The 25,381-nt window shown below is 55.1% G+C and overlaps 1 protein-coding gene across 6 annotated transcripts in view; it reads right to left on the reverse strand.

Annotated features, from left to right (window-relative positions):
* SLC6A11 (solute carrier family 6 member 11) overlaps positions 1-25,381 on the reverse strand; it is a 147,270-nt gene that overhangs the window by 7,756 nt on the left and 114,133 nt on the right. For 2 of the 6 annotated variants that reach the window (XM_060161179.1, XM_060161181.1), the window contains exons 11-14: positions 25,066-25,168; positions 24,162-24,262; positions 23,195-23,365; positions 20,118-20,376 (exon numbers count right to left, since the gene is read on the reverse strand). In XM_060161179.1, coding sequence (XP_060017162.1) covers positions 20,224-20,376; positions 23,195-23,365; positions 24,162-24,262; positions 25,066-25,168 — 528 coding nt within the window. In that variant the 3' untranslated portion in view covers positions 20,118-20,223. Of the gene's footprint in view, positions 1-20,117; positions 20,377-20,765; positions 20,902-23,194; positions 23,407-24,161; positions 24,263-25,065; positions 25,169-25,381 lie in introns of those variants that run through there. The other 4 variants (XR_009542695.1, XM_060161180.1, XM_060161183.1 and 1 more) reach the window with 4 other exon arrangements.

Here is a 25,381-nt window from a genome sequence, read left to right on the forward strand (position 1 = left end):
GCCTGGAATGGGGTGCTGATTCCCCAGAATCTCTGAGCTGCGTGTGCATGAGGTTCCCGTGAGCTCCATGGACACCCCCTCATTTAGGCAAAGACTCTGGCATGTCCTTGAGCAAAGTGAAAAGGAGACTGCACAGACAGCCATGGCTGAGATCGGGGCTGGGGTTGGGGGGCAGTGAGGGGTGGAAAGCGTGTGAGTCAGAATCATTCCAGGCACCAAAATGCATCGGCCATTTACATTGGCTTCCTTTAGGTAGGTCCTTGATAATTCCCTGTCTGTGCTCCCTTCCCTAGCAGGACTGCTCACTCTGACAATACACCAGATAACACTCACTAAGCTTTGCTATGTGCAAGTCCTGTTCTCATTGCTTTACATCTGTGAACTCTTTTAAACTTCCCAACCATCCTGCAAGCTCAGTACTATTATTGTTGTTGTTTCCATTTTACAGATGAGAAAACTGGGGTCCAGGTAGTAAGTGGTGTAAGTTGGATATAAATTCGGCCCTGAAATCTGTCTCTAATTATTCTCCAATGATACCCCAAGTTCCAAGTTGCCTGACCCACCAGGAGGATATTTGGGGTATTTCTACCTCAGCAGCACGTGGCTATCCGCTGGCTCAGGTCACTTCCTGGGGAGGGCTTTTGGGCAGAGCAAGTTCCCAGCACTGGGGTGCTGGGGAGAATGGGGCTCAAAGCCTGGAGGAGGGTATCTTTTTTTAACCCCTGCAGGCCTCCCCTGGGACTGCTTTTGCAGACCTCGCCCAGCGCTTTCCTCTGTCTCTGGCCATTAACCCGGGCCTGGGTCTCAACAGAACCTCATCTCACATCCTGGAGGTGTGGGCACAGAGCTGCCGATCAATAGCCACCCAGAACCAGTGGCGTCCACAGCTTGACTCCCAGCAGCTGTGGCAGGACAGTTGCTGGGTCACTGACAGCTGGGCATCTCTCCAAGCCACAAGTGCCTACTGATTGCTTCTGAATGAACCACTCGAGGCCAGCTCCCCTCTGCCCACCCGAGGAGGGGCCACAGGTTCTCAAGGGGAGCAGGGGTGGTGTGGGAGGCAGCGTGGTGTCCTGGGTTACCTGGCCCCCCCCACCCTGGCTGGATGACTGACTTGGGGTCCATCATTCTCCCTTGGACCTCTCTGGAGAGAAAAGACATTGGGCTGCTACAGTTCTCCCCGCTCGGGATCACAGAGGATGGAGCAAGGTAATAACTTGCACTGGGATTGTTCATCCACTTGTCAGCAAGCTCTGTCTCCGGACCCAGAGCCAGATGTCTTCTTCCCCCCTAGATCCCAGCGCTGTGCACGCAGGTAAGTGCTCCATAAACGTGCAGCGAACAGATTCACAAGCAGTTGCTCATTATCGTTACTAATAGCTATTGCTGGCTGAGCGTTTACTCTGCACGAGGCTCTGTTACAGCATCCCTGCATGTGATCCTCACAGATCTGGGAGGGGAAGGTCTCCGTTTTACGGATAAAGAAATGGCGGGGGAGAGAAGTTTAAGTCACTTGTCTCCAGTCGCACACTGCTCCAAGGGCCAGAGCCATGATTCCAGCCTAGGTCTGGCCAGCTCCCAAGCCTGGTCCCCAGCCTCTGTTATACTAGAGTAAGAATCACAGCTGCTGTTTGTAGATCAGGCTTCTCAGCAAGTCCCCAAGGAAGGATGTGTATAGATACCATCTCATTTAACCTTTGCAACAGCCCATTTTATGGATGAGGAAACAGAGGCTCGGAAGAAACAAAGCCAATTGCACAGGAGCACAGAGGGCCTGGAAGTGGGGGAATTGGGTTTGGAGCCCACATCTGGCTGCCCTAAATCCTATATTATTTTGACCACCTTACTGCCCCCCCGGAACCCCCACTCCAGATAGAGTTGGGACACGTGGGTGACAAGCCCTTCTGGAATACCCAGCATAAACCATAAGGCCATCCCTGCAATCCCCATGGGCTATGCTCGAGTTGTTCAAACACGCATCCCCCTCCACTGGCAAGAGGTAGAAAACGGGGTCAAAGTCTCTGGCAGAAGAGGAGCAAATGCAAGATGACAGCCCGTGGCCGGCGGGCCTGCGGGCAGGAGGGCGTGGAAACGGGTTATTGTCCAGGGCAGCATTGACCCACTTTGGGGCTCATCTCCTCTCTCTAAGCCTTTTTCAGGCCCCTCCTCCCCTGCCCATTGGGACTGGGTGAGTGGGCTGGCCCCTACCCACAGGGGAGCTAGGGACATTGGGAAGATCCTTCCCGCTTTGCCTCTGTTGGGGAAATCATGTGCCTGGTACCCTCAGTGCCAAGGAGACCTGCCTGAGAGATTTCAGCACGCCCATCTGAGCAGGAACAAGGGGCTGGCTCGGTGGGCCCTGGGAAGCATTCGGGCAGCCATTACAAGCTAGTGGTTTCTCTGTAAACATCCACAAGAAGGACCTACGTCAAAGACAACGGTGAAAATTCCTCCCCTTGATTAAGCACCACTGTGTGCCGGGAACTTGACATACCTCATAAAGAATCTGCAGTGGGTGGAGGGACCAGAGTTATATTCAATTTTCCCATTATAGATGAGGAAAGCAAGGCTCAGACAGGTTCAGCAACGTGCCCAGGATCCCACAATAGGTCTGCTAGGACGTATCCCTGGCCTTTCTGCCTCCAGGGCCCCCAGCTTTCCCCTCTGTCCTGAGACTTGCCCGGTCTCTACTCCAGAACAGTGGTTCCCAGTCACAAAGAAACTTGCTAAAAATACAGGACTCCCTAGAAAATTCTGAACTGGCAAGTCAGGGATGGGCCCTGGGAAGCTGGATTTCTTAGAAGTTTCTGGTGGGGTCGGGAGCCCCATTTTAAGGAGGCATTGATCTGAATGTGGAAGGTGAGTTCTAGGGGGTGGTCTCAGTAAGTGGGGACTAGGTTTCCGGCTGCCTTCACCCTGTTTGATTCAACTGGACTGGGAGTCCAGGGGACCAAATGGCGGAACTCCTGGAACGTGAGGGAATTTGTTGTCTGAGCACCAGACCTCTTGAAAGCTCTTGTTTCAACCCCAGCAGGTGGGCCTCAGATGAGCGTCTCTGCCCAGGGCCTGCATGCCTGGAGCGGCTGACGGTCAGGTGGAGGCAGCAAGGAGGGGATATTTTTGCAGCTGCTGCCCTCAACAGCTGCCTGGGGCCCCATCGGGCCTGTGGACACAGCCTCTCGGCTGCGGGGGCAGCCGTGGACCACCCCCCGACCGCCACCAACTTGATGAGGCATCTGGGTCTGGGGCACAGTAGACCCTCAACAAAACACGGCAGTGGCCTCCACTTACCCAAGGCAGAAATCGACTGGTCCCTGATTCCATTTTCTCCCCAGCACCCCTGGCTCCTGGCCGCCACACCTGTCCCCTCACCAGGGCCTGCCCACCTGTCCCTCCCACGTCATGCCTCCGCACCTCGCGCACCACCAGCCTCCTCTCTGTAATTCACACACACTTGGGCATTTTGCTCTCTCCTTTCCCGATCGATCATGCGGTTCTCTCCGCTCTGCCTGGCCAGCTCTTTCTCCTGCTGGCGTCTCCTTCAGAGCAGTATTTCCTGACCACCGTCACCAGCCTTAAGACTTACTGTCTCAGGCCATTGACCCCCCCCTTTCTAGCGCAGATCATTGTCATTGTTTTGTCTACTTACAGATGGATATATTAAGGTATATACTCCACGCAGCAAGAACATGCCTCTAGCGTGGTGGTTGGCTCATAGTAGGTGCTCAAGAAGGTTTTATTTAGTGAGTTAATGAATAATTATTGAATGATCTCCAACCCGTGCTTCTAGCTGAATGTCTTTACTCCTGTTCCTGGCTCCCTGTCACTTCTGGATCTTTTGAAAATGGAAGATGAAAGGCACTGACAAAATCATAGTGAAAAGATGACTTTAACAAAATGTAAAGAGAAATCTGGGCAAGGGTGGTGTTGGTGAGAGTCCCCAGGTCCAGCAAAACAGACACACCAAGGCTGTGACAAAGTCCTCTCCCTCTAAATGAGGAGCGATGAGACCCAGCGCAGTTGGGGCAAGAGGCTGGGCAGAGAGGCCAGCCAGGCCACAGTCAGGGGAGCCCCTCTGTCCCCCAGTAAGGACTTGGGTCCCTCCCTTCAGATGGGCCAAGCTCACCAAGCCCTGGGTCCGAGCAGAGCTGACCACCAGGGGCCCTCGTGCCCGCACCCCGTGGTCCCTCACCTGCTCTCAGCCGCCCCGCATCCACAGGACCTGTGCTGCCAGCCTCAGCCCACTGCTGGGGGCCCTGATGGCTGCTGCCCAGTGTGGGAGCTGAGCCCCTGTGCTCCTTGGCCGAGTCAGAATGATCACATTCGAGATGAGACAATCAGGAAGACAATGGAAACATCTCAGGGGGAGAAGAAACCCAAACAGCTCTGCAGGAAAAGTCAGCATGTGTGCGTGTGCATGATATGGTATGTGTGTGTGGTGTGTGTCTGTGTGTGTGGTGCGGCGTGTGGTTTGTGTGTACACGCTCACGTGTAGGCACATTTCTCCCAGACCTTCTCCTTTCAAGTCCCCCCCTCCTGCTTAGAAAATCTTTACAATAATCTCCTTCCAGCATGATTCTCCTCTGAACACCTCTCTCAACGCTCACCTCCTGGTCCACGGGGCAAACAATGCCACGACGTCCTTCCTGACTCAGGCAGAGGGCCTGTCCCTAGCAAAGGATGGACCAGGTGGGCCCACACACCACAGCACTGGGGTGGGGTGACTCTCTCCCTCCCCTTCCCCACAGCAGCTGCTTCCTAATCCAGCTGCACACAGAGGGCAGGTCTCAGGAGTTATAAATCACGTTCAAGGATGCTCTGAACTGCAGAACCCAAGCATCTATTCTGCATCCTTATTTGACAGATGAGAAACTGGGATCAGGGAGGGGAGGCGCTTCCCCAAGGTCATACAGACAGCGACAGGCACACCCAGGGGCAGAACCCAGTCCCCTGACTCTCAGCTTAGTGCCTGAGCCAACACACAGCCCTGCTTTCAGGAAGGTTACAATCCAGCAGGCACGGAGCTGTGTTCCTTCATTCATCCATGCGTGTGTTCATTCGTGCATCTATTCATTCATTCATGCACACGTGTGTACACTCAGCCCACGCTCACTGAGCACCGCTGCGTGAGCTTACCGAAAGCACCGACTGTGTGCTCTGGGTGCATCGCGCTGGCTAACCCAAGAGCTGCCTTCAGGGAGCCCTGCCTGGCTGAGGAGACAGGACCAACGGTGGGTTCGATGAGCACCCTCACCTTCCACGCTGAGGGCAGATGGGGGAGGGGCTCGCAGGCGGGTGGGATTGGTGGTGTGCTGGTGCCCAGTGTGTCCTGCACGGATTAGAGGAGCCAAGATGGGGCTGTCCAGTGGCAAGTGCCTGGTTCTGGGGCCAGTGACGCTTCCTGTGTCCTAGGGTTGAATAAGCTCATTTGAGACGTATGCGCGTGGTGTGTGTGTGTGTGTGTGTGTGTGTGTGTGTGTTTGAAGGGGGAGCCCTTGCTGCTTTCTCCCCCAGCAGCCATGACAGGCAGAGCAGGGGTGGAGTCTGAGTCTGGCGGACAGAGAGAAAAAGAAGTTGAGGGAGGGAAGTGGCTGACTCCAAACCTGAGCAACCAGCCAGACGCTCAAGGACCCCAGCGGCCAGGCAACCTTCCCCCTCCCCAGCCGATACCTGTCCCCCAGCCCCATCTTTCCTTTCCTCCTCCAGGGACACCAAGACCCAGGCGCTCAGTTCTGGCCCCTCCCTCTCTCCTCACACTTAACCCCACTTGCTGGGCAAACATCTGCCCCAGGAACGGAGCAGCTGGCAGAGCTGGGACTGAGGGACGTGTGTCCTGGGGAAGGGGATGCCTGGGTTCCAGCCTGGCTCCTGCCAAGCCCTGGAGGAGACAAACAAGAAAGTAAAGAAGGGGTCAAAAATTCCTCCAACACCACCTCTGTGCCCAGTGCCTGGGGAGTGCTCGCACCCACTCCCTGGTTTAATTTTCATAGGTGGGGACTTGCTGTCATCAAACCCATTCTACAACCGAGAGCCTGAGGTTCAGAGAGGTAAAGGGGCTTGCCCACGGTCACACAGCAAGACAGCACATGGCTTACACCTGAGCTTATCTGACTCCCAGGCCCCATGCACGTTTAATTCTGCCACATTTCTCTGGGCCTCAGTTTATCCATCTGTAAATGAGGGGGTCGGAGCAGGTTCGAGATAATAAATTGGTTTATCCTTCATGCCAACTCTGGTCCACTGTTAGAACTGCCTGACCACGTTTTGAGAATTCTGAGCTAAGGCTGGGCTCGGTGGGAAGGAGTACGGTCATCCACTAGCAATGTCTGCCCTGGCTCAGGCATTGAAGGTTATAGCAAGCATGTTCTTTAAGAGCAGACTTTCTAAGGGTCCTGCCAGCTCTGGCGTTTTGGTGCTAGGATGAGCTAACCCTCATCTCTAGTGGTCTTGGGTAAGTCCCTGCACATCTCTGAGGCTCAGGTTCTCACCGGGTCTGGCGTGGGAGCGGCTTCCACCAGCCCCTTTGTGAAGGACAGAGCCAGCTGCTCAGCCTCCCTCTACTCAACCTCTGCTTGTCCCCTCAGCCTTGAGCAGCTGTTGCCTAGCAACAGGGGGTGGGAAACTGGGAGGGGTTTGCAGAATCCTGGAATCTGGGCAAACATTCTGCCTATCTCCCACATCCCAGGCATGGGCCTTGGAGACCCCAAAGTAGCCCCGTGATGGTCCCCAGAGCTGGGGTCCAGGACCAGGTAATGGAGGGAGACAGTTCTCCAGGGGCCATGCAGCTGAGCTCAAGCCCTGGCCTTGCTAGACCAACTGTAGACCTGGGGCTTGTGGCCTCACCTTCCTGAGATGGGTTTCTTCATGCATAACACCGGGGTGACTCATCCCAACCCAGCCGAGGCACAGAGGGAGGGTTACAGAGATGATGGATGTGAAGGTGCCTTATGATTCTTAACCCCCCAGACCCTTCTCCCTCTGAGGACCTATGTAGAAACTCAGAGAGCGGCTCAGATGTTCATTCCCCTGCCCAGAGGTCAAGCCTGAGACCAAGGTCGGTCTCTAGCCATCTATTACAGTTCCCAAGCACCACTGTGTGTCAGGCGGGTGCTCAGGACATCAGGGGAAGGACTTGGGACTCGTGTCTCCCTCCTCAGGTTTGTGACATTGGGGTCCAGCCTGGCCTGGCCTGGCACTTGCAGCACTCCCTAGGACCCTGGGCAGGATGGACAGAGGTCCTTGGTCTCATACACAGATGGGAGCAGGGTTGGGGGAGGGGATCTGCAGAGAGAGAGAGAACCAGGGACGAGGTCTTCAGACAAAGAGGGGTGTAAAATGATGGGGAGGGGAGAGGAGACAGCAGGAGAGGTGAAAGCCTACGGGAGAGGGGGAGGGAGGAGAAGTACCGAAGAGAAGAAGAAGAAGGGGGTAGGTGAAAGGCTGGAGGATGCTGGAGAGAGAAGGGGCCTCAGGGTAGCAGAGAGGAGAAGGGAGAGCTGATCTGCACGCTCCTCGGAAACCTCTCGGGGCTGGAAGGGCTGCCAACCAGGAGTCAGAGCGTTCCACTCCCCAGAGCTGCCCAGGACCCGGGGATCAAGTGGGAAGTAGAATGAGAATTCCAGTCTCTTTGCCAGAGCTCTGGAGCCCCCGCTGCTGCCAACAGGCCCTCGCTTAGGTTGCCTGGGATTCTGAGGACCAGGGCCAGGTCTCCACTGCCGCCTCGCTCCCCACACCCCAGGAGGGCAGGGCTCCCTTGTCCTAGAGGCCCACAGGCTCTCGCAGGTAGGGAGAGGGATCTAGGGCTCAGACCCAAAGCAGACATCCCCTCTGTGACCTCCTCCCAAGTGGATACTCAGAATCATCTTGCATTCCTCCCTGCACGGGGAGTTTACTATCCCCGCGGCAGCCCAGTCTCTCCCAGGATACTCCCAGGAAGTGAGGCTTAGTTCCATCTAATGAATGGACGGGAGTTAACTGGAAAAAGAAGGGAGAGGAGGTGCTCTAAGAAGAAGAAACAGCGATGCAAAGGCCCTCTGGTGGACCTTTGACTCACACAGTGGGTCAAAGTCTGAAATCTGAAAGAAGACCCGGGGAGGGGCTGGGGTTGGTGGTGTAAAATGAGGCTGGGGGTGGGAGAGCAGCCCCCGGGGCTGCAGGGACGTGCAGACCAGAGCGTGGGCTTCAGTCTTTGTGCCTGGAGCAATGAGGAGCCCTTGACGCTTTAGGCTAGGAGGTGGTGCTGGTGTTTGGATTTGCATTTCAAGAAGATCCTTCAACCTGCAGTGTAGAAGACGGGTGAGAGGGGCCAGAGCGGCAGCAGGGAGTCCAGGGAGGAGGCTGCTGCAGTGCTTGGTGCACATGGTGATGGGAGCTGGGGCTGGGGGCAGGGCGTAGTGGGGGGCGCAGAGAACCAGATGGATTGGAGGCCCATTTTGGAGAACAGACAGGACCTGTGCATGGGTGGGGCTGGGGCGGGGGCCTGAGGAGTCTGGGGCAGAGTTGACTGCTGTCAGACAGAACAACTGACCCACGCCTGTAGTGTCTTAAAACACTGCTTCCTGGGCCCATCCAGGCCTACTGAGTTCAGATCTCTAATGACTGGGTCCAGAACCCACATTTTTAAAAGGTACTTTCAGATTATTCCAAGAATCAGTCCATTCATCACGGGCAATGGCTAGAATCTGGGATGCCCTGAGTCGATTCCCCATTTTACGGAGGAAGAAACAGGCCCCTGAAGGGGAAAAATGCTTTTCCAGGATCACACAGGACTAGAATCGTAGAGACAAATAGCATTCGATGTCTGATCTATTCTTCTTCTTCATGGTTTCCCTTAACCCTGGCCAAGAGCCCTGGGCAGGCTCTGGGGTGCTGGGAAGCACAGGCTTCGCCCTCACAACGACCTTGGTTCAAAGCCAGATTTCACCATTCCCTGGTTGGGTGGTATGGGCAAGTCACATCACCTCTGGGAGCGTCAGGAACCTCACCTGCACAGGACATGAGATAGGTGCCTCAAAAGATGACTGAGGCGTTTGCACACGAGATCGTGTGCCCTGGGTGCCTAGCACGCGCTCAGTTAAGGGACGCTCTGGTTATTAAAGTTCACCCCACTGCACCAAGGGCAGCCTCAAGTACAGGTGGGAGTGAGTTTGCGTGTGTGTGTGTGTGTGTGTGTGCGTGTGTGTGAGACAGAAAGAGAGACAGACAGAGACAGAGACAGAGAGAGATGGGGGGCTTTGAAGTCTCCCCCTGACCAAAACTATGTTCCTTCTCCTCATGACAATCACAACCACAATGTCTGAAAGCCCACCGTTGAAGCCACACTTCCCTATAGGCGCTATTCTTTTCCTTGCCTGCTTGAGCACAGAATTTTGCCGTGGAAGGAAGAGAGGCTGGAGAGGGGGGAGGTGACCTCCCCAAGTCCCACAGGCGGTGGAGGCAGAGCGAGGACCCCAGCCTGGCTATGCTGCACTCCTCGCGGGTCCAGGGCCCCTGGGTGCCGCGGGGCCACGGTCGGAGCAGGAGCATGGACTCCCCGCGGAGCCTGGGGAGGAGGCTGGGCTATGCGCTCGCCATAATCAAGGCGCAATCAGCGCTAATCAGCGTGTTCTTGAAATAGACCCAACTGGATGGGGGAAGCGAGCAGCCGCCTGGGTTTGTATAGCGGCAATCAGAGGGAGGCAATTTTAGATCTGCGGGAACAACAGCTCTTTGTCCGTGCGCAGGGACTCTGCCGAGCTCTGCGGAGCCCACTGCGGCTCGGGGATAAAAACACTCCAGTGGGGGCTGCAGCTGCCCCGCCCACGAAGGCGGGGGGAGCATTCAGGCAGCGGGTCCAGCTGCCTCCAGGGTGAAGTCCAAACTCTCTAGCACTGTGGAGGGGCACCTACTATGTGCTGGGTGCACAGACAGCTGCCTTTTTGGTGAGTGGTGGGCTCCCTTTTGCAGGAGAGGGGTTGGAGGCTCAGAGAGGTGGTGGCTTCACTGTGGGTCACTGGGCTAGTAAGTGGCTGAGCTGGGATGGGAATCCAGTCTGTCTGACTTCAGAGCTTGAGCCTGTTCCTTTTATGGGGGACCATCAGACCCTAGGAGACCTTATCCTAAGTTAAGCGAACACCCTAATGGAACTCTCAGGTCTTGCAAAAATCACAAAGCCTGGGGATTATTGGTTCCAATTTGCAGATGAGGCAAATTGAGGCTCAGAGAGGCAAAGAGACTTGCTTGAGGTCACCCAGATGGTGTAAGTGGTGGAGCCAGAATTCAAACCACATCTGTGAGATGCCAGAGCCCCCAGTTGAAATCACTAAGCTCTGGACTTCTTCAAGGGCCCAATCCCCACCACCGCCTCCAGGAAGCCTTCTCTGCCAGCTCTGGGGCTGCCATTCTCTACCCCTCTGAATGACGCTTGGTCATGGAACTGGCCTGGTGGTTATGTGTGGCTGGGGTATGCACTTTTGGGGCTTTTGGTGACCGAGCATCATTCCCCCCCTCTGTTGGTGCTGGTACCCCCTGATTTCCCTTTGGGGTAGTAACTCTCAGGCAGAAGGAAAGCTCCCTGACAGCCGGTGCTGAGTGAGGTGGGAAGTGCTCCAGTCAGTCAGGGGCACTGACAGGTGTGAAGGGCCTGATCACAAGCAGAGAATGCACCGGGGAGGGGCGGTGCAGGCCAGGCAGGAAGGCACGGCAGCAGCCCAGGTGAGGGCGCAGAGTCCAGCAGTGGCTGGAAGGGAGGAGTGTGTGAATTTGAGAGGTACCAAGGAAGAGGATGGGGAGACTGGCTGATTGGTGGAATGTGGAGAGTGAGGAGGATTCTCAGTTGACGAGCTGGCCCACACGCCGGGCATCCTTGATTCCCCTCACACCCACTTCCAAACCCCCAGGAAATCCTACCTTCAAAATATGGCCACAATCTGACAACATCTGCCCTCTCTCTCCAGTCCAACCCCCAAGATCGCTTGCCTGGATGACAACAGCCTCCTCACTGGTCTCCCTGCCTCCACCCAAGACCCCCACAGCAGCCTATTACAGCAGAAATCAGATTACGTTCCTCTTCTGCTGAAAACCCTCCTGTAGCTCCTTAGCTCACATCTACACCAGCCTCCCAGCTGGTGATCTGCCCACCACCTCTCTCACCTCCTTTCTACACGCTCCCCTTGTTCCCCTTGCTTCAGCCATCCTGGCCTCCTAGCTGCTCTGGGAACAGTGCAGATAAGCCCTCACCCCAGGGCTGTTGCACATGCTGTTTTCCTCTGCCTGGAATGCTCTTCCCCAGACAGCCACAGGCTCCCCGCCCTTCTCCCTCCCCCCCTTCCCTGACCATCCTATTTAAAATTCCAACACAACTCCGTACTCCCTGGCCCTCCCTATACCTCTTCCCCACTTTCTTTCTGGCCCCATTATTTATCATCTTCTATACTGTATATTTTTACTCTTTAAAATATTCAGTCATCTTGTAATAACCTATAATGGAAAACAATCTGAAAAAAATGTATATATGAATCATATATATATGATTCAGTTTTATAAATATATATAAAATTGAATCTCTTTGCTATACACTTGAAACATTGTAAATCAACCATACTTCAATTAAAAAATATTCATTGTCAAAAAAAAAAAGGGCTTCCCTGGTGGCGCAGTGGTTGAGGGTCCGCCTGCCGATGCGGGGGACGCGGGTTCGTGCCCCGGTTTGGGAGGATCCCACATGCTGCGGAGCGGCTGGGCCCGTGAGCCATGGCCGTTGAGCCTGCGCGTCCGGAGCCTGTGCTCCGCGGCGGGAGAGGCCACAACAGTGAGAGGCCCGCGTACCGAAAAAAAAAAAAAAAATTCATTGTCTTGTCCTCCCACTAGAATGTAAGCTCTGTGAGGGCAGAGTCATTGTGGGTCCTCAACCAATATTTGCTGAATGGAGGAAGTGGTTGGATGGTGGTGTCATTTATTGAGACAGGAGGAACAGACTGGTGGGTGTGGGGTTAGAGGAGATGAATTCAACTGGGAAACTTGAGTTTGAGATGCCCCAGTGGACTCCCAAAAGGAGCTGTTCACAAAGCAAATATACAAGCATGGACCTTAGTTTCTTCATCTGTAAATTGGGCTAATAATCCCAGCTCCCTCAATGAGTGTGTGTGGGGAGGGTAGGTCTCCTGAGATAAAAGGGCGGCAGTAATGAGCACACAGTCAGCCCTCAACAAAGAGTGGCTTCCTTGCTAGTGTGTTTCCTTCTCCCCTCAAACAGCTGTGAGAAGCTCACTATAGACAAGTTCCCTGTGACAAGCTTGAAGCCACTGGCACATCCATAAGTGTCTGGAGAATTATGTGGCGCAGAGGAGGGGTCCTGCCCCATTTGCTTCTCCCTCCTCCTGAGGCTTAGCTCGCTGGGCGCCCAGAGGCCTCAGCAGAGGCTGGAGCCGAGGTTGAGGAATGTATGCAGTGGCAACATCCTCCCCTTCTCTCTCTTGCCCTTTCTTCCAACCACATGAGAATCATTTTCCATTCCCTGCGGGCCTGCGTTTGTAACCAGCCTCCCAGTGGTGAGGAGAGGATTGTTAAAAATAGCTTTATTGACTTTATTTTTTGGAATATAAAAGCAATAGATGTTCTTTGTTAAAGAAAAAATTAGATGGCATAGAAAGAAAGGAGAAAATTAAAGTCAGCCCAAAACGTATCACCCAGAGATAATCATTATCTACATCTCAGTGTCTGGCCTTCTCATCTGTGTGCTACATTTTTGTGTCCAAATGGGTTTGGGGCAGGACATCCGGGCAGACGGAGCAAGGTAGGGACTAGAGGGAGGCTGGGCAGGTACCAAGGCAGGGCCTAGTGGCGGGGCCTCTGTAATTGCTAGTACACGGTCAGAGCAAACCCACAGTCTGTCCCACGTCAGGTCCATCCCTGAGAAGCTTCCCTGTGCTACTCATATTTTATCATCATTTTCATATTCACCTATCCACACTCCCCTGGAAATTTTCATATTTTTAATACCTTTCCTGTTTATTGGGAGCTCTATAAAACAAAGGCCATATAGCCGCTATCTCATTTAATCCTTAAAATAGCCAAAAGAGAACATTCCTGTGATTAGCCCCATTTTACAGATGAGGAAACTGAGGCCCAGGGAGGCGAAATGACTTTGTCCAAGGCACAGAGCAAGTTCAGAACCAGGATGCAGGTCTCCTGACTCCAGCATCCTGAGCAGAGCTACATGTAACAAGAAGCACACTCTCTCCATCTGCCAGACACTTTAGGCGCACGCCATTGTCTCCTTTAAGCCCCTCAATGTCAGAGGGGCTTATTCTGTCCAGTTGCACAGATGAGGAAACTGACATCAGAGAGGTGAAGTCATTTGCCTAAGGCCACACAGCCAGTGAGTGAGGCTGTTGAGAACTGAAGGCAGGGGCATCTGGGTGTTGCGGTAGCACTGCAGACACAGCTCAGGATGGGGCGGGGTGAGAAGGGTGAATCGTGCCCTTCTGTCAAGGGCAGCCTCTTGGTCCCTCATCTGGAGCCTCTGGACCCTCTAGTCTCGAGTTCCAGTCTCTGCTCCAGTTCTGACCTCACTGGTCGGAGCCTGGATCCCAAGGACGGGGGTTGGGTTTAGCAGCAGCGCCACCTGGTGGCTGATTTGCTGCCACCAGAGCCCATCTCCGGGTAGGACTCCGGGTAGGAGGGCAGCGATCAGGGGAGGGAGGTCCCCCAGCTCGTTCTTCCTTGTGGGAGCCCCAGGTCACCCAAGAGCCGCCTGGTATAGAGAAAAAAACCAAGGACTCTGGGTTTGATAGACTTGGCTTTGAATTCCAGCTCAGTCTGTGTGATGCTGGGCAAGTTCCCCCACTTACTTCTCTTGAGTTTGTTTCCACAACTGTACAGTCGGAATGAATCGCAGTTGCAGGGTAGTTTTGAGGCTAATGGAAAATACCTGACCCTATCCCAGGTGCATGGGAGGTGCTGAATAAATGATACTCTCAGCGATCAGTAAATGACACTTGCCTTTGCTCTGCTGTCTCCTCTGACCCCTCTCCCCACTGTCTGCTCACGGGGACCCACCGATCAGGCCCAGACCCTCTGCTGGGCTTCTCCTAAGTCACCCTTCTTTGTTTGGGCCCAAGCTCCTGTTCAGACCAGGCCATGAGCGTCTCCTCACTCTAGAAATGGTTCGCTTTGGGAAGATACTCAAAAGGAAGGCAGAGAAGATTCCTGGGAGAATAAGAAAAGCCAAGTGTTGGCTAGAATTAGTCTGACACACCTAGGTGGGGGGTGGGGGAGTCTCTCTGGAAGAGCAAAGCCTGCGCCACTCTCTCAAGGTCAAGGTCGTGGAGTTCTCAGCCCAGGCCCTCCTTGCCCACCGCCTCCCCTGGTTTGCGGTTCAGGCGGGGCCTCCCCATCACTGCCGGGCCCGCCCCCTGCCTTCACTCACATTCACGTCAGATTCACTGCCCTGCCCCGCCCCCGGAAAGCATTTCTGAGCTCCCCTCCTCCCCTTTCCTCAAGGCTGCATCCTGCAGGGTGCTCTCCAGAAACACGCTTACCACAAGGTGACCCCAAGTGCCCCCTAGAACTCTGGATGGCTCCATAGCCCCGCAGTAATGACCAAGGGCCCTGATATTCTTACAACTCTGGATGGCCCTCAGTAACTCTGACATACTCTGCGATGATTCTCTATTTTCCCCAGCGGTCCCCTATGTGTGTGAGTACGGGTACCATCCAGTACCCTCAACCCCTCCTAGCTCCCAAAGGGCTCCATCACGTACTGATGGCTCCACATAATTCTGCTGGATTCCTAGGACCCCCTAACTTGTCTTTTAGGTCTCCAGGGGTCCCAATGGTCCCTTCCACTATCAACACCTCACTGGCCCCAAACGTTCCCTTGTCCCTCTCAGTGAACCCCAGTGGCAGGATATCATTTCTGGGAAACTCTGGAGACTTCTAGAGGTCCCTAGTGTCACCTGAGGTGTTTCAAGGCTCCTGAAGACCCTCAGATCTTTCCCACACGGCCTCTACCACCAGCCGGTTCCCCATGGCCATGAATGATCCATCAGTGCTCATGGCGGCACTCAGTGCCTTCCAAAGGTGGTCTATGGAAAGGGCATGGGCCTTGGAGCCGGAGACCCCAGGCCTGTTACCATAGCTCTGCAGCTATCCAGTTCTGGGACCTGGGGCAGCCAAATCGACTTCTCTGAGCCCATTTGCTCATTGGTAGAAGGTGACCACCATGCCAACCCGCACGGGGAACGAGGGCAGGGTGCTACTTATGGGGGAGCCAGCATGGTTTCCAGCACCAGGTAGGTCTTCAGTGCCTGTTCATTCCCTTTCCCATAGCTCCCCACTCTCAAGCAAGCTGGGTGTTTATTCATCGAAGCCCCTGCCCCAGGAAGCATCTGCTCTGTGCCAGGACCTGCACTGATGCTGGTGTTACCCAAACCCCTTACTCTGAGAAACTGGGGAGGGCTCACCGCAGCCACACAGCAGGTGAAGTCGCACAATGCGTTATAAGAGTAAACCAGGGCTGGGGGGCGGGACTCTGGCTTTCACCATGTTTCCCCAAAGACATTTTTCTGCCTCTGCCTTTGCTCAGGCTGTTCCCCCATCTCAGATGCACTTCCCTGCCTGGCAAAGTCTTCACATCCCTCAAGGTGCAACTCAAGTCTCCAGTCCTCGGTTAAGTGCTTTGGTATGTGGCCTCTAGGCAGACCCGGCAAACCTCGGTCCTACTCAGCTCCTCCACTCTCCAGGAGGTATATCCGGTATCATTTTTTGGCAAATTATTTATGGTCTCTAAACATTAGTTCTTTTATATAAAAAAATGGGATAACACTTACCTGCTCGGTTTGTTGTGAGGCTCTGATGAGGTAATGCAGGCATGACCCCTGGAACATAGTAGGTGCTCAATAAACTGCTCTGATCCTGCCCTTGGCACTCCCTGAGCACTTGTCCCTGGCACGTTCTGCCCTGGAGTTTCTCGTGGGGGTGGTCCTGACAGTCCAGCTAGCCTGAAGCTCTGAGGGCAGTGCCTGTGTGGCTCCTCTCAGTATCCTTCGCGAAGTGGACCTTATTCAAAAGTGAGAGACAGAGAAGGCCAAGAGTTGGCAACAAAGACTGACTCTGCTCCCAAGCGGGTCATGAGGTGCCCCGGCCAAGGGCTCATTTGATTTTTCACAGCCTGAGAGGGTGCAGGGGGCTGAGTATGAGACGGGAGGGCAGAGGACTTCTAGGGGCATCTTGAGCCAGCTATATTTCCTCTCTGGGTCACATTTTCTTCACCTTTCTACTAGTGGCCAATCCAAGGCCCGGAGAAGTGGGCACACTTGCCCGGGGCCACACTGCAGAGCTCAAACTGGCTGGTGAAGACTGGGGAAGACAGAGCAGCTTCTCTCCATGCACTTGCCCCTGTCCAGAGGAGTGTGGGCACCTCTCCTCTTGACTAGGAAGGGCAGGGACACTCAAGACAAGGGGCTGTTCCACTTTTCTCAATACCCCTAGTCCTGGGTCCAGGCAAGGAGCACGGTGCATGCTCAGTAAGACCTACCGAATACATGACCCTATTTTCCAGAATTTGCAGTTCTCAGCCCAAAGTGCCAGCTATTTGGTGTCTGATCCCCTCCCTCAACCCAGAGAAAAATATCTTAGGCCTCCCCTCTCCTCTGGTTAATTGCAGCACCTAATAGAGCTAGGCTGCAGAGTCACACTTGGCCAGCAGGGGCTGCTAGACACACTGCAGCCTGCCAGGTCTACTGGGTGAATTAATGCCACAAGTTACCAATTCTGTAAGCTCGGGAGTCTGCAAATCAGATTTCCTGGGAATGAGGGAGACCCACATTTCCATGACGCAGCCTCTTTGTGCCTTGCTGCTGATCACTGCCTAACACAATATACTTTCAGACACAAGGAGGGCACGTGGGCAGGGGACGGGTGACTGGACCGATCCCCGTGGCTCTGTGAAGTTATAAGGTACTCAGGGACCCTCTGGGGAGTCACAGGGATTTTCTGAATTCTGGATCTTTGTGGGATGCTTTCCCTGTGAGCAGATGTTACCACCTCACATGTGGCAAGAGGCCAAGACAGGTTCAGGTGGACCTGGATTTTAAGCAAAAGAGCCAAGCAGATAGGAATGAGCAGACCCTGTGTGCAGACGACCTTGCTGTGCCATGTGCTAGCAGGACAAAGCACACTCCATGGTCCTGAGCCACTGTCTGGAAATCTCAGACACAGATTTAGAGATTTTTGTCTAAGTTCTGAGCAACAACACACTTTGAGAGCTTAGGCACAATTCTTTCAGGATAATGATAACCAGTGTGAACACAAAGCTTTACCATTCACACCCAGAGTGAATAGGATCTCACAGTCATCCCAAGTTTGAAGCAGGAGGTATTATCCCCATTTTAGAGATGAGAAAACTGAGGCTGTCAAAGGTGGATCCCAGAGCCCAAAGCAGAGCTGCACGCTCCAAATCCTTGTCTCCTTCCACCCCCCGTTGCCTGCCTCAGACACGCAGGGCTGCCCCCTAGGACAGGTGCAGGAGCTTTGTGGCAACCGTCGCTGCCATCACGGGGTGGCTCTCGCCTTCTTTGCGTCTTGCAGCCTGAGGGAGAGTAAGGTGTAGTGACAAGGGGACTGGGCTTTGGGTTCAGACAGAGCTGACTTCTCTTTCTGGTCCAGCTATTTACTAGCTGTGAGGCTCTGGGCAAATGGCTTGACTTCTCTGTGCCTCAATTTCCCCTGTCTGTAAAGCAGGGGAAGTAATAGACAAATAAAGTGGGGTTGTGGTAGGATTTAAAGAGAGAAATTTTGTAAAGCACTTAGCACACAGTAGACCTTCAGTGCATGGGGATCACATGAAAGGCAGTGTGGGCTCCTGAAACAGCCCTGGGTGTTTCTAACTTGTAATCCCCAGTTGAAACAGCAACCTCCAAATGCCAAGATGGTTTGGCAGGAATATCACGGAAGTAATAAAACAGGAAGAGCCACCCGATGAATACCACTCTGCCAGGAACAGCCACAGAGAGTTTGTTCACTTCTTTAATTTTTAAAAATGAGTAAGCTGACAATCGTGTACCCTTTGAATACCCAATAAAAACGTTCATTGTGCAAAACAGTACAACCTTTTTCATTTTTTAATAATACTGTAAATATTTCAGAAAGGATGTATTGTTTCTAATGAATATCAAAAAAGTCACTGCAATGACGTTTCGCCTGCCCCCGCATTTCCCTCCCCGCCCCCCAAAGTTACCCAAATACTAGTAGGAAATTACAAAAAGCAAAGAACAAAAACCCTCCCTCCGCCCTGCACCATGAGTCCCGTGAAGTAAGTGAAGTGTTAAGTGCCACAAGTACAATGCGGCTTGTCCCCAGCCAGGCCGTGGGGCTGTGCACTGGTGACAGTGGTTGGTGGAGAACCGGTAGCAGCAGCAGTGGGGAGACCCCCTCCCCGACCTGTTGGGAGAAAAGCAGACGACGATGGACACAGGCGGGGGCTCAGCCAGAGCCCCGGTCTTCCTGCATCCATTTCCTGGCTCCACCGGAGCAGACAGCTCATCCCGACTTGCCTGGGGGGCGCTTGGCATCCCTCTTAGCAAACGCGGGCTTCAGACGGGGGCTGGCCGGGGCAGAGAAGCTGGGCATTTGGGCCAATCAAACACGCAGGTTTATTACAGGAAACTAAATCCTCTGTTTGGAGGGAACTCGCATTTCCACCGAATAAGATAGGGAACATAAAGGAAAAGGATAAAGAATGCACCTTCCCTGTCCCCAAATAGCTCCGGATCCAAGGCAGAGGCTTGCCGTCAAATCCAATTAAAGAAGAGAGGGGTCAGCCAGGGAGGCCTGGCGTGGCACCAGCCGCCTCCCCACACCCTAGGGCTGTACCAAGGGATGGGTGGGAGCCCCCATCTCCCCATCAGTGAGGCTGAGGCTTCTCAGCTCCCTGGCCAGGGAGGCAGGTGCGTTGGCTCCTGGGAAAAAGGTAGGGAAGAAGCCTTGTGAAAATTCCAGGGTTCTGCTGGTGACAGGAAGGGATGGGGAGGGACTGGAGGTCACAAGATGGCAGGAGAGGGAGGAGGGCAGGGACGCCAGCGAGAGGGACCAAACGAGGCAGGGGGACAAAGAAGGGGCTGGAGGAGGAAACCAGGCTCCAGGCCCGCCCACAGCTCCCTCCCTGGAGGCTGCTGGAAGGTCCTACAATGCAGATCCCGGTGGGGGCAGTGGCAGGACAGACAGCTGCAAGCAGAATAGAGGCTGCTGCCCGGGCCCGAGAACCAGCGCACAGGCAACTCCAGCCAGCCCTTCTGAGGACAGAGAGGCAGAGCAGAGGGTGTGAGCAGACGGCCAGGAGGAGCCCTGCCACAGGGCCGAGGACCTGGCTGGTCTCGAGGATGGGAATGCTCATGGATGAAATCAAACCACAAAGTTTCCATGACAAACTTGACTTTAAATAAGGGGGTGAGGGGCGAGGGACTGCCCACCTGGAAGTCTTCAGAAGAACCCGAGCTCAACAGCGGGTCTGCAAGCCAAGGAGGCACGCAGAGCACCCCCAAGAGATGAAGCCGGGTGGGCAGAACCTCAGAGGTCACCTGATCCAGCCCGCCCCACTGGGGACACGCGAGAGGGGAGGGAAGTGCCCCAGATCACCCGGTGGGACCAGGGAAGAGGAGGGCCTGCCACTCAGGAGTCCTGAGTCTGCTGGGACTTCTTCTCTGACACAGCCTTGCTGTCTGCAGACCCACCTCTAGGAAGCTGGGGATGGGAAAGGGAGGGGCTGAAGAGGAAGCATGGCAGCGCGGAGGAAGGGCAGCTGTGCGGTCAGGGACAAAGGTGGGACACGAACCGAACCGGTGGGTTCAAAGGCTGACGGAGGGGGACAGGCATCGCTCCCGCCCACCTGCCCCACAGCCCGGGTATAAAAGTCTGGCCCTATGATACAACTTCCTAACCCCTAGAAAATGCTGGTTAAAAGCGTCCTAGCACAAGAGGATGATACTAGTCCCTGTACAGGATTATCTCTTCATATTGTTACTCACATGGCAACTGGGGGGCGAGGAGGGGATGTGACTTGAAACCAGAGTGGGTGCGGCCACCTTAAAATTAACTTGTTAATGAATCCTGTGCAAAACGAGCAAGCCTCTACCATTAGGTGAAGTACGTGGTTCAGGTATTCATTTGTACACAGGGCGGGGACGGCGGGGACGGCGGAGACGGGGCGGGCGAGGAGCGGAAGAGGCATCAGGGTGGCAGGGGCGCTCAGAAGTGCGTCTCCTTCTCTGTGATAGCTGCAATGGTCCCATCACCCTTGAGTTTGGCGTCACAGTCATTAACCATCACCGTCCGTGGGCCTGCCCCAAGCTTGCCCCGCGTGCTCAGATCGGCGCTGGGGGTCGTCAACTTCTGGAATTTCTACACGGTTGGAGAGGAAAAGAGCTGTCTGAGAGCGGCTGCCAGGGTCCTGGGCCTGCCTCGGCGCCTCCCAACGGCACGGTGGACACCTCGGGGCAGTGAAGCCACCAGCCCCAGCCCTGCCACTCAGAGCTCTGTCCTGGACGATGCGTGGACCTCCGGGTCTCCGTTTCCCGCCCCCACCCCCGGACACGGGGACAATCACTGGATGAGGAGTAACGAGACCGTGAGCGGAAGTGCCCACGCTGTACCTGGCCCGCTGCAGGTGGCCGGGACGTGAGAGCTGTACCCGTGGAGACAGAGAAGCTGCTTAGCCTCACTACATGTGGGGCAAGTCACCTAACATCTCTGGGCTGTGTTTTCCCATCTGTGAAGTGGGATAGGAGTACCTGCCCGAAGGGCTGCTGTGAGGATGAGCTACGGCACCTCAGAGCCGTTCATATAATGATCGCTGGATAAACAGGTACGTTTCCCACAAAAGGCTGTCATCACGCTCCCCCATCCAGGGGAACAGGCGGTGTGTGTCTAAAGACGGAAACGTTATCCCTAAGGCCACAGCCTCACGCCGCCTGGCAGAGTGGCCGGCTCTGGGCTGGGCGCAGACAGGCTGGCCATCGTCTACTCTACCGATGAGGGAGTGGAGGCCACGGGCAGACCCTGGACACACGCTCCTGCAACCCCCGGCCCAGCCTCGGGTCCCACACCTCAGCCTCATGTGCACCTCCAGAAGACATCAGGCCAGGATTTGGGAGGCCTTTCCTGGGCATAAACCTTCTCCCCAGGAAGGCTGGGAAGACTTTGGGGTGGCTGGTTTCTTATGATCAAGGTTCTGTTTTCTCTTTCAGATCCTGCCGTGCCTGAGAGAGGCTGGACCTATCCTGCCCGGATGGGATTAACAGGCAGCTCCCGCACCCCCGCCCACCCCTTGGCAATGCCAAGCACCTCCTGGGTGCCCGGCATGGTGTTAGGCTCTTGACACAGGACAGGCGCTGGGAGCACGGGCTCTGGAACCAGACACCTGGGCTTGACTCCCAGTCCCACCACTTAACTGGGGCAAGAACTTAACCCTCTGTGTCTCGTTCCCTCATCTGTCCAAGGGGGTCACAGTGGCACCTGCCTCTAGCGTTGTCATGAGGTGGCCTCAGATTTGTTGACCCATCCACAGCTCTTAGCACAGACTACCCACCCTCACAGCAGTTCTCTGACCCCATTTTTCCTTCCAGATCCTTCCCATCAGCGGGCAGAACCTTCTGGAAATGGAAGGAGGTGAACTAACTGGCAGGGGCCTGCCATGGCCAAGGGGTTAGGGCTCCAGGGCTGCTCTCCTCTGGACACGTCTGGTCCCAAACCAGAATTAACAACTGCCCTTGACCTACATTCCCTGCAGGAGCAGAGGACCCTGACTTGCTTGAGGGCACGAGGAAGCTGGAGAAAGGGACCTTCCCTCTCAGCCTGCCCCTCCTGGCTGGATGGTGGCTTTTCTGGAGCTCAGGCCCCTGGGTGGGCAGGAGAGCTGGCTCTTGCCTGTGCGTGTCTGCACACAGGCCGCATGCTTGTGAGACGCAGGTCAGCCCCGAGAGCCCTGGGGTGCTGCGTTGGGGCAGGAGCGAGGCGGGGGCAGGGGGCACAGGGTACCTGCTGCATCACTCAGAGGCTGTGTGCCCTTGGGTAACCTGCTTCCCTTCTCTGTGCTCAGCTTCCTCACCTGTGACGTGGGGACAGGAAGCTCCTCCACCTCACAGGACTGCTGTGAGGAGTCAGTGGCCTAGTGCTTGTAGACGGCTTAGAGCAGCGTCTGCCACACGGCAGACAGTTTGCAAAATGGGCGAGAAGCTGACTCAGACCTTCTGATCTGCCAGCGGGTGGGAAAGGAGAGTGAGGAGAGAGTGGGTGGGGGGGTATGATGGGTTGGGGTCCAAATTCACTCTGCTACCAAGAGACCACATACTGCAGGATTCCACTGGCAGGAAACGCCCGTAAGAGGCACACACACAGAGGCAGATTGGTGCGTGTCTGGGCTTGGGAACAGGGCTTACTGGGAATGGGCACCAGGGATCTTAAAAATAAATAAATAAATACATACAAATATTTGCAAACTGATTTATGGTGATGACTGCACTACACAGAAAGTTACTAAAAAAACCCCCACTGAATTGTATACCTGAAATGGGTGAATTTTATGATATAATATAGAAAACATACCTCAATAAGACTGTTAAAAAATTTTGGTTTGCTAATTTTTGGCTGTGTGATCCTAGGCGAATGACTTAATTTCTCTGAGGACTAGAGGAGATGCAGCACAGAGAGAGCTTGGCACAGCGACGACACAGGATAGATGTTCCACAAATGTCAGACCCTCTCCCTGTGCCCTGGGAATGGGGTCCTTAATGAACAGAATCAACAGAGCAGTAAGAGCTAACACTTGGTCTCTCTCTCTCTCTCCCAGGTCCTGGTCTAAGCGCTTTCCCTCTGCATACTGACTGAGTCCTCAAACAACCTCTGTAAGTGAGGGACTGCTGTTGACCCATTCTACAGATGAGGAAACTGAGGCTGAGCTCAGGGAAAATGTCTCAACCCCAAGGCTTCAGCACAGCAGTACTGACGAATACCCGCCAGGGAGGAGTTGGCCAGGCTTCCCTGGGAGACATGTAGGGGCACGTTCTCATCACACCCATTGCCCAGATGAGGAAGCGGGGACCCAGACGTGCCCATGGCTGTGCCCACACTCACCAGCCCTCCCAGCACTGCCAGCCCTGCCCTGAGCCATACGCCCCACCTCTGAGCCGCCCTTCCTGACCCCTCTTCCCAGGCTGCTCACCTCCGGCAGTGTCCCTTCCGTCTTCCACACCTTGATGAAGACCCAGAGCGGGATGCAGAGCATGGAGGACAGGGCCATGAGCCAGCCAATGCCATAGCCCCAGGCGGGGTAGGTGTAGATGTTGTTGTACTTGAGGGGCTTGTACTTGACCAGGAAGAAGATGAAGATGCCCTGCGGGGAGACGGGGAAAGGTCCCTGGGGCGGCCCTCAGCCTGCGTGCGGGCAGCCAGCAGGGGAGACAGTCAACCCCGTGTGGCGGCCTCGGAGAGGTGACGTCCTGCTGGGTCCACAGCGAGAAACACGGGGAACTAACCCCCACAGATCCCAGGAGACCCTCCGCGACCCCCAGGAGCCTCACCCCCCGCCTCTGCCCAGTCAGGAATTATTATTTTTTCCTAGCTACTTCTCAGGGCTGGTTTCAAAGCTGCCTTTCAGAACTAAGATGGTTTGTGAAGATGCTCTGAGATACTTCCAGTGCCAAGAACTGGGTGAAGAGCAGGGGGTTTTGTTTTTTTAATTAAACATCCTCTCACACAGGCCTCTCCCGGTCTGACGTGCGGGGCAGAGCGTGAGCCCCTTCACCCTCACACTGCTGCTTCACTGTGAACAGCAGAGCCAAATGCCTTTCACAGGACCCTCGGCCCCCACAGAGGCAGGTCCCAGCCGCCTCGATACATATGCAGGCATAGAACCTGAGGTCCCAAGAAGGGAGGTGATCTGCTCACAATCACACAGCAAGCTGGTTGCAGGGCTGGGGTCCTAGTGAGGCCCCCTGGCCAAGCCCAGAGACTGTCCCCACAATGCCGGCTTTGAAAAGTGTCAGGTGCCTCGGACCTTCTGAGGGCACAGAGGGTCCCCAGGGGGACATCACCTCCTCAGTCTCGGCCTCAGCCAGGTCTGGGCTCTGGGGTGCAGAAGTACGTGGGTAGGTGGGTGGGATGCAGGCGGCTTCCGGCAGGGCCCTTACCGCACAGATCCCGGGGGTCACGACTTTCCAGCACCATTGGATGAGTGACAATGGCCGGTAGCCAATCATGTCTTCGATGTTATCATAGAAGCGGTTGCTTCCTGTCCAGAATAAAGAAGACGGGCACACACACCCCAGAAGATTTCTGTACAAGACTCAGAGGGAAGGCTATGAGTGTCTGGTTTCCCCAGCCCAAGACACATTGCGGCAGGAACCCTATTTACCGCTTAAAAACTACCAAGGTGTTACATATGTGAGGTGTCAGGATAAACTGCGGTAGAAGGGACTCTGGTTCAATATTGGGAAGACCCCTTCTGACCTTGGGCAGTGAGGTCCAGGAAACGGGCAGGAGTTTCTGGGGGAAAGGAGGAAGGTGGTCCCTTTGAGGCAGGGCCAGGGGCTGGCTGACCTGCACGGGGGCGGGGGTCAGGGCTCTGAAGGTGAGGGCCGGACGGGTGGCCTGTGGGGTGCCTATTCCTGAACCACACTTGGGAGTGTGCATCATCATTGAGACCAGCAACCCTCACGCACTCATACGGTTTGGGGAACCAGAAGGCATGTGCTGACTGAGGGCCGGGCACTGGGCCGCCTGCTTTGCCTACACTACCTCCTGCTCGGAGACACTACTCCATTTTGCAGGTGGGAAAACTGAGCATCAGGGGCAGAAGGACAGAATCAAGTCACAGTGCCCGAGCCTGGAACCCCTCCCTCTGCTGCAGGGATATAAAAGCAGGAGGGTCTCCCGACAAGTGGGAAAGGACAAGAAGTCCCTGAGGGGAGGACGAAGAGGTTGATGCAGATGGAGACCAGCCACAGGGAACCCAGGCCCAGCCGGGTCCCGGGTGTCCATGTGCTGGGCACCATGGCGGCCTCTGGGGTGTGCGAGGGCTCAGCCTCTACTCACCGTACACCCAGCCGATGCAGATGCATTCAAAGATGGCCACAAAGAGAAGGCACATCCCACTGGCGGCGTAGGAGTCAAAGAGCTGGAAGATGTACATGCCACCCTGGGAAGTGAGAGGACAGAAATATGGACAGAGGGACGGACAGCTGGAGAGCAGGGTCAGCCAGCTGGCCTTGGGAAGGGCTCTCCGCCCTGCGGCTACCACTAGCCGGGACTCTCTTCCACCAGGACAGACTGGTCTCCCCAGGGTCCTGGAACACTGCGCCCACCACACCTGGGCGCCCCCTAAGACCACCCTCCGGGGGGTCGCTGAGAT

This window comes from Lagenorhynchus albirostris, chromosome 10 (assembly GCF_949774975.1).
Source record: "Lagenorhynchus albirostris chromosome 10, mLagAlb1.1, whole genome shotgun sequence".
NCBI lineage: Eukaryota > Metazoa > Chordata > Mammalia > Artiodactyla > Delphinidae > Lagenorhynchus > Lagenorhynchus albirostris.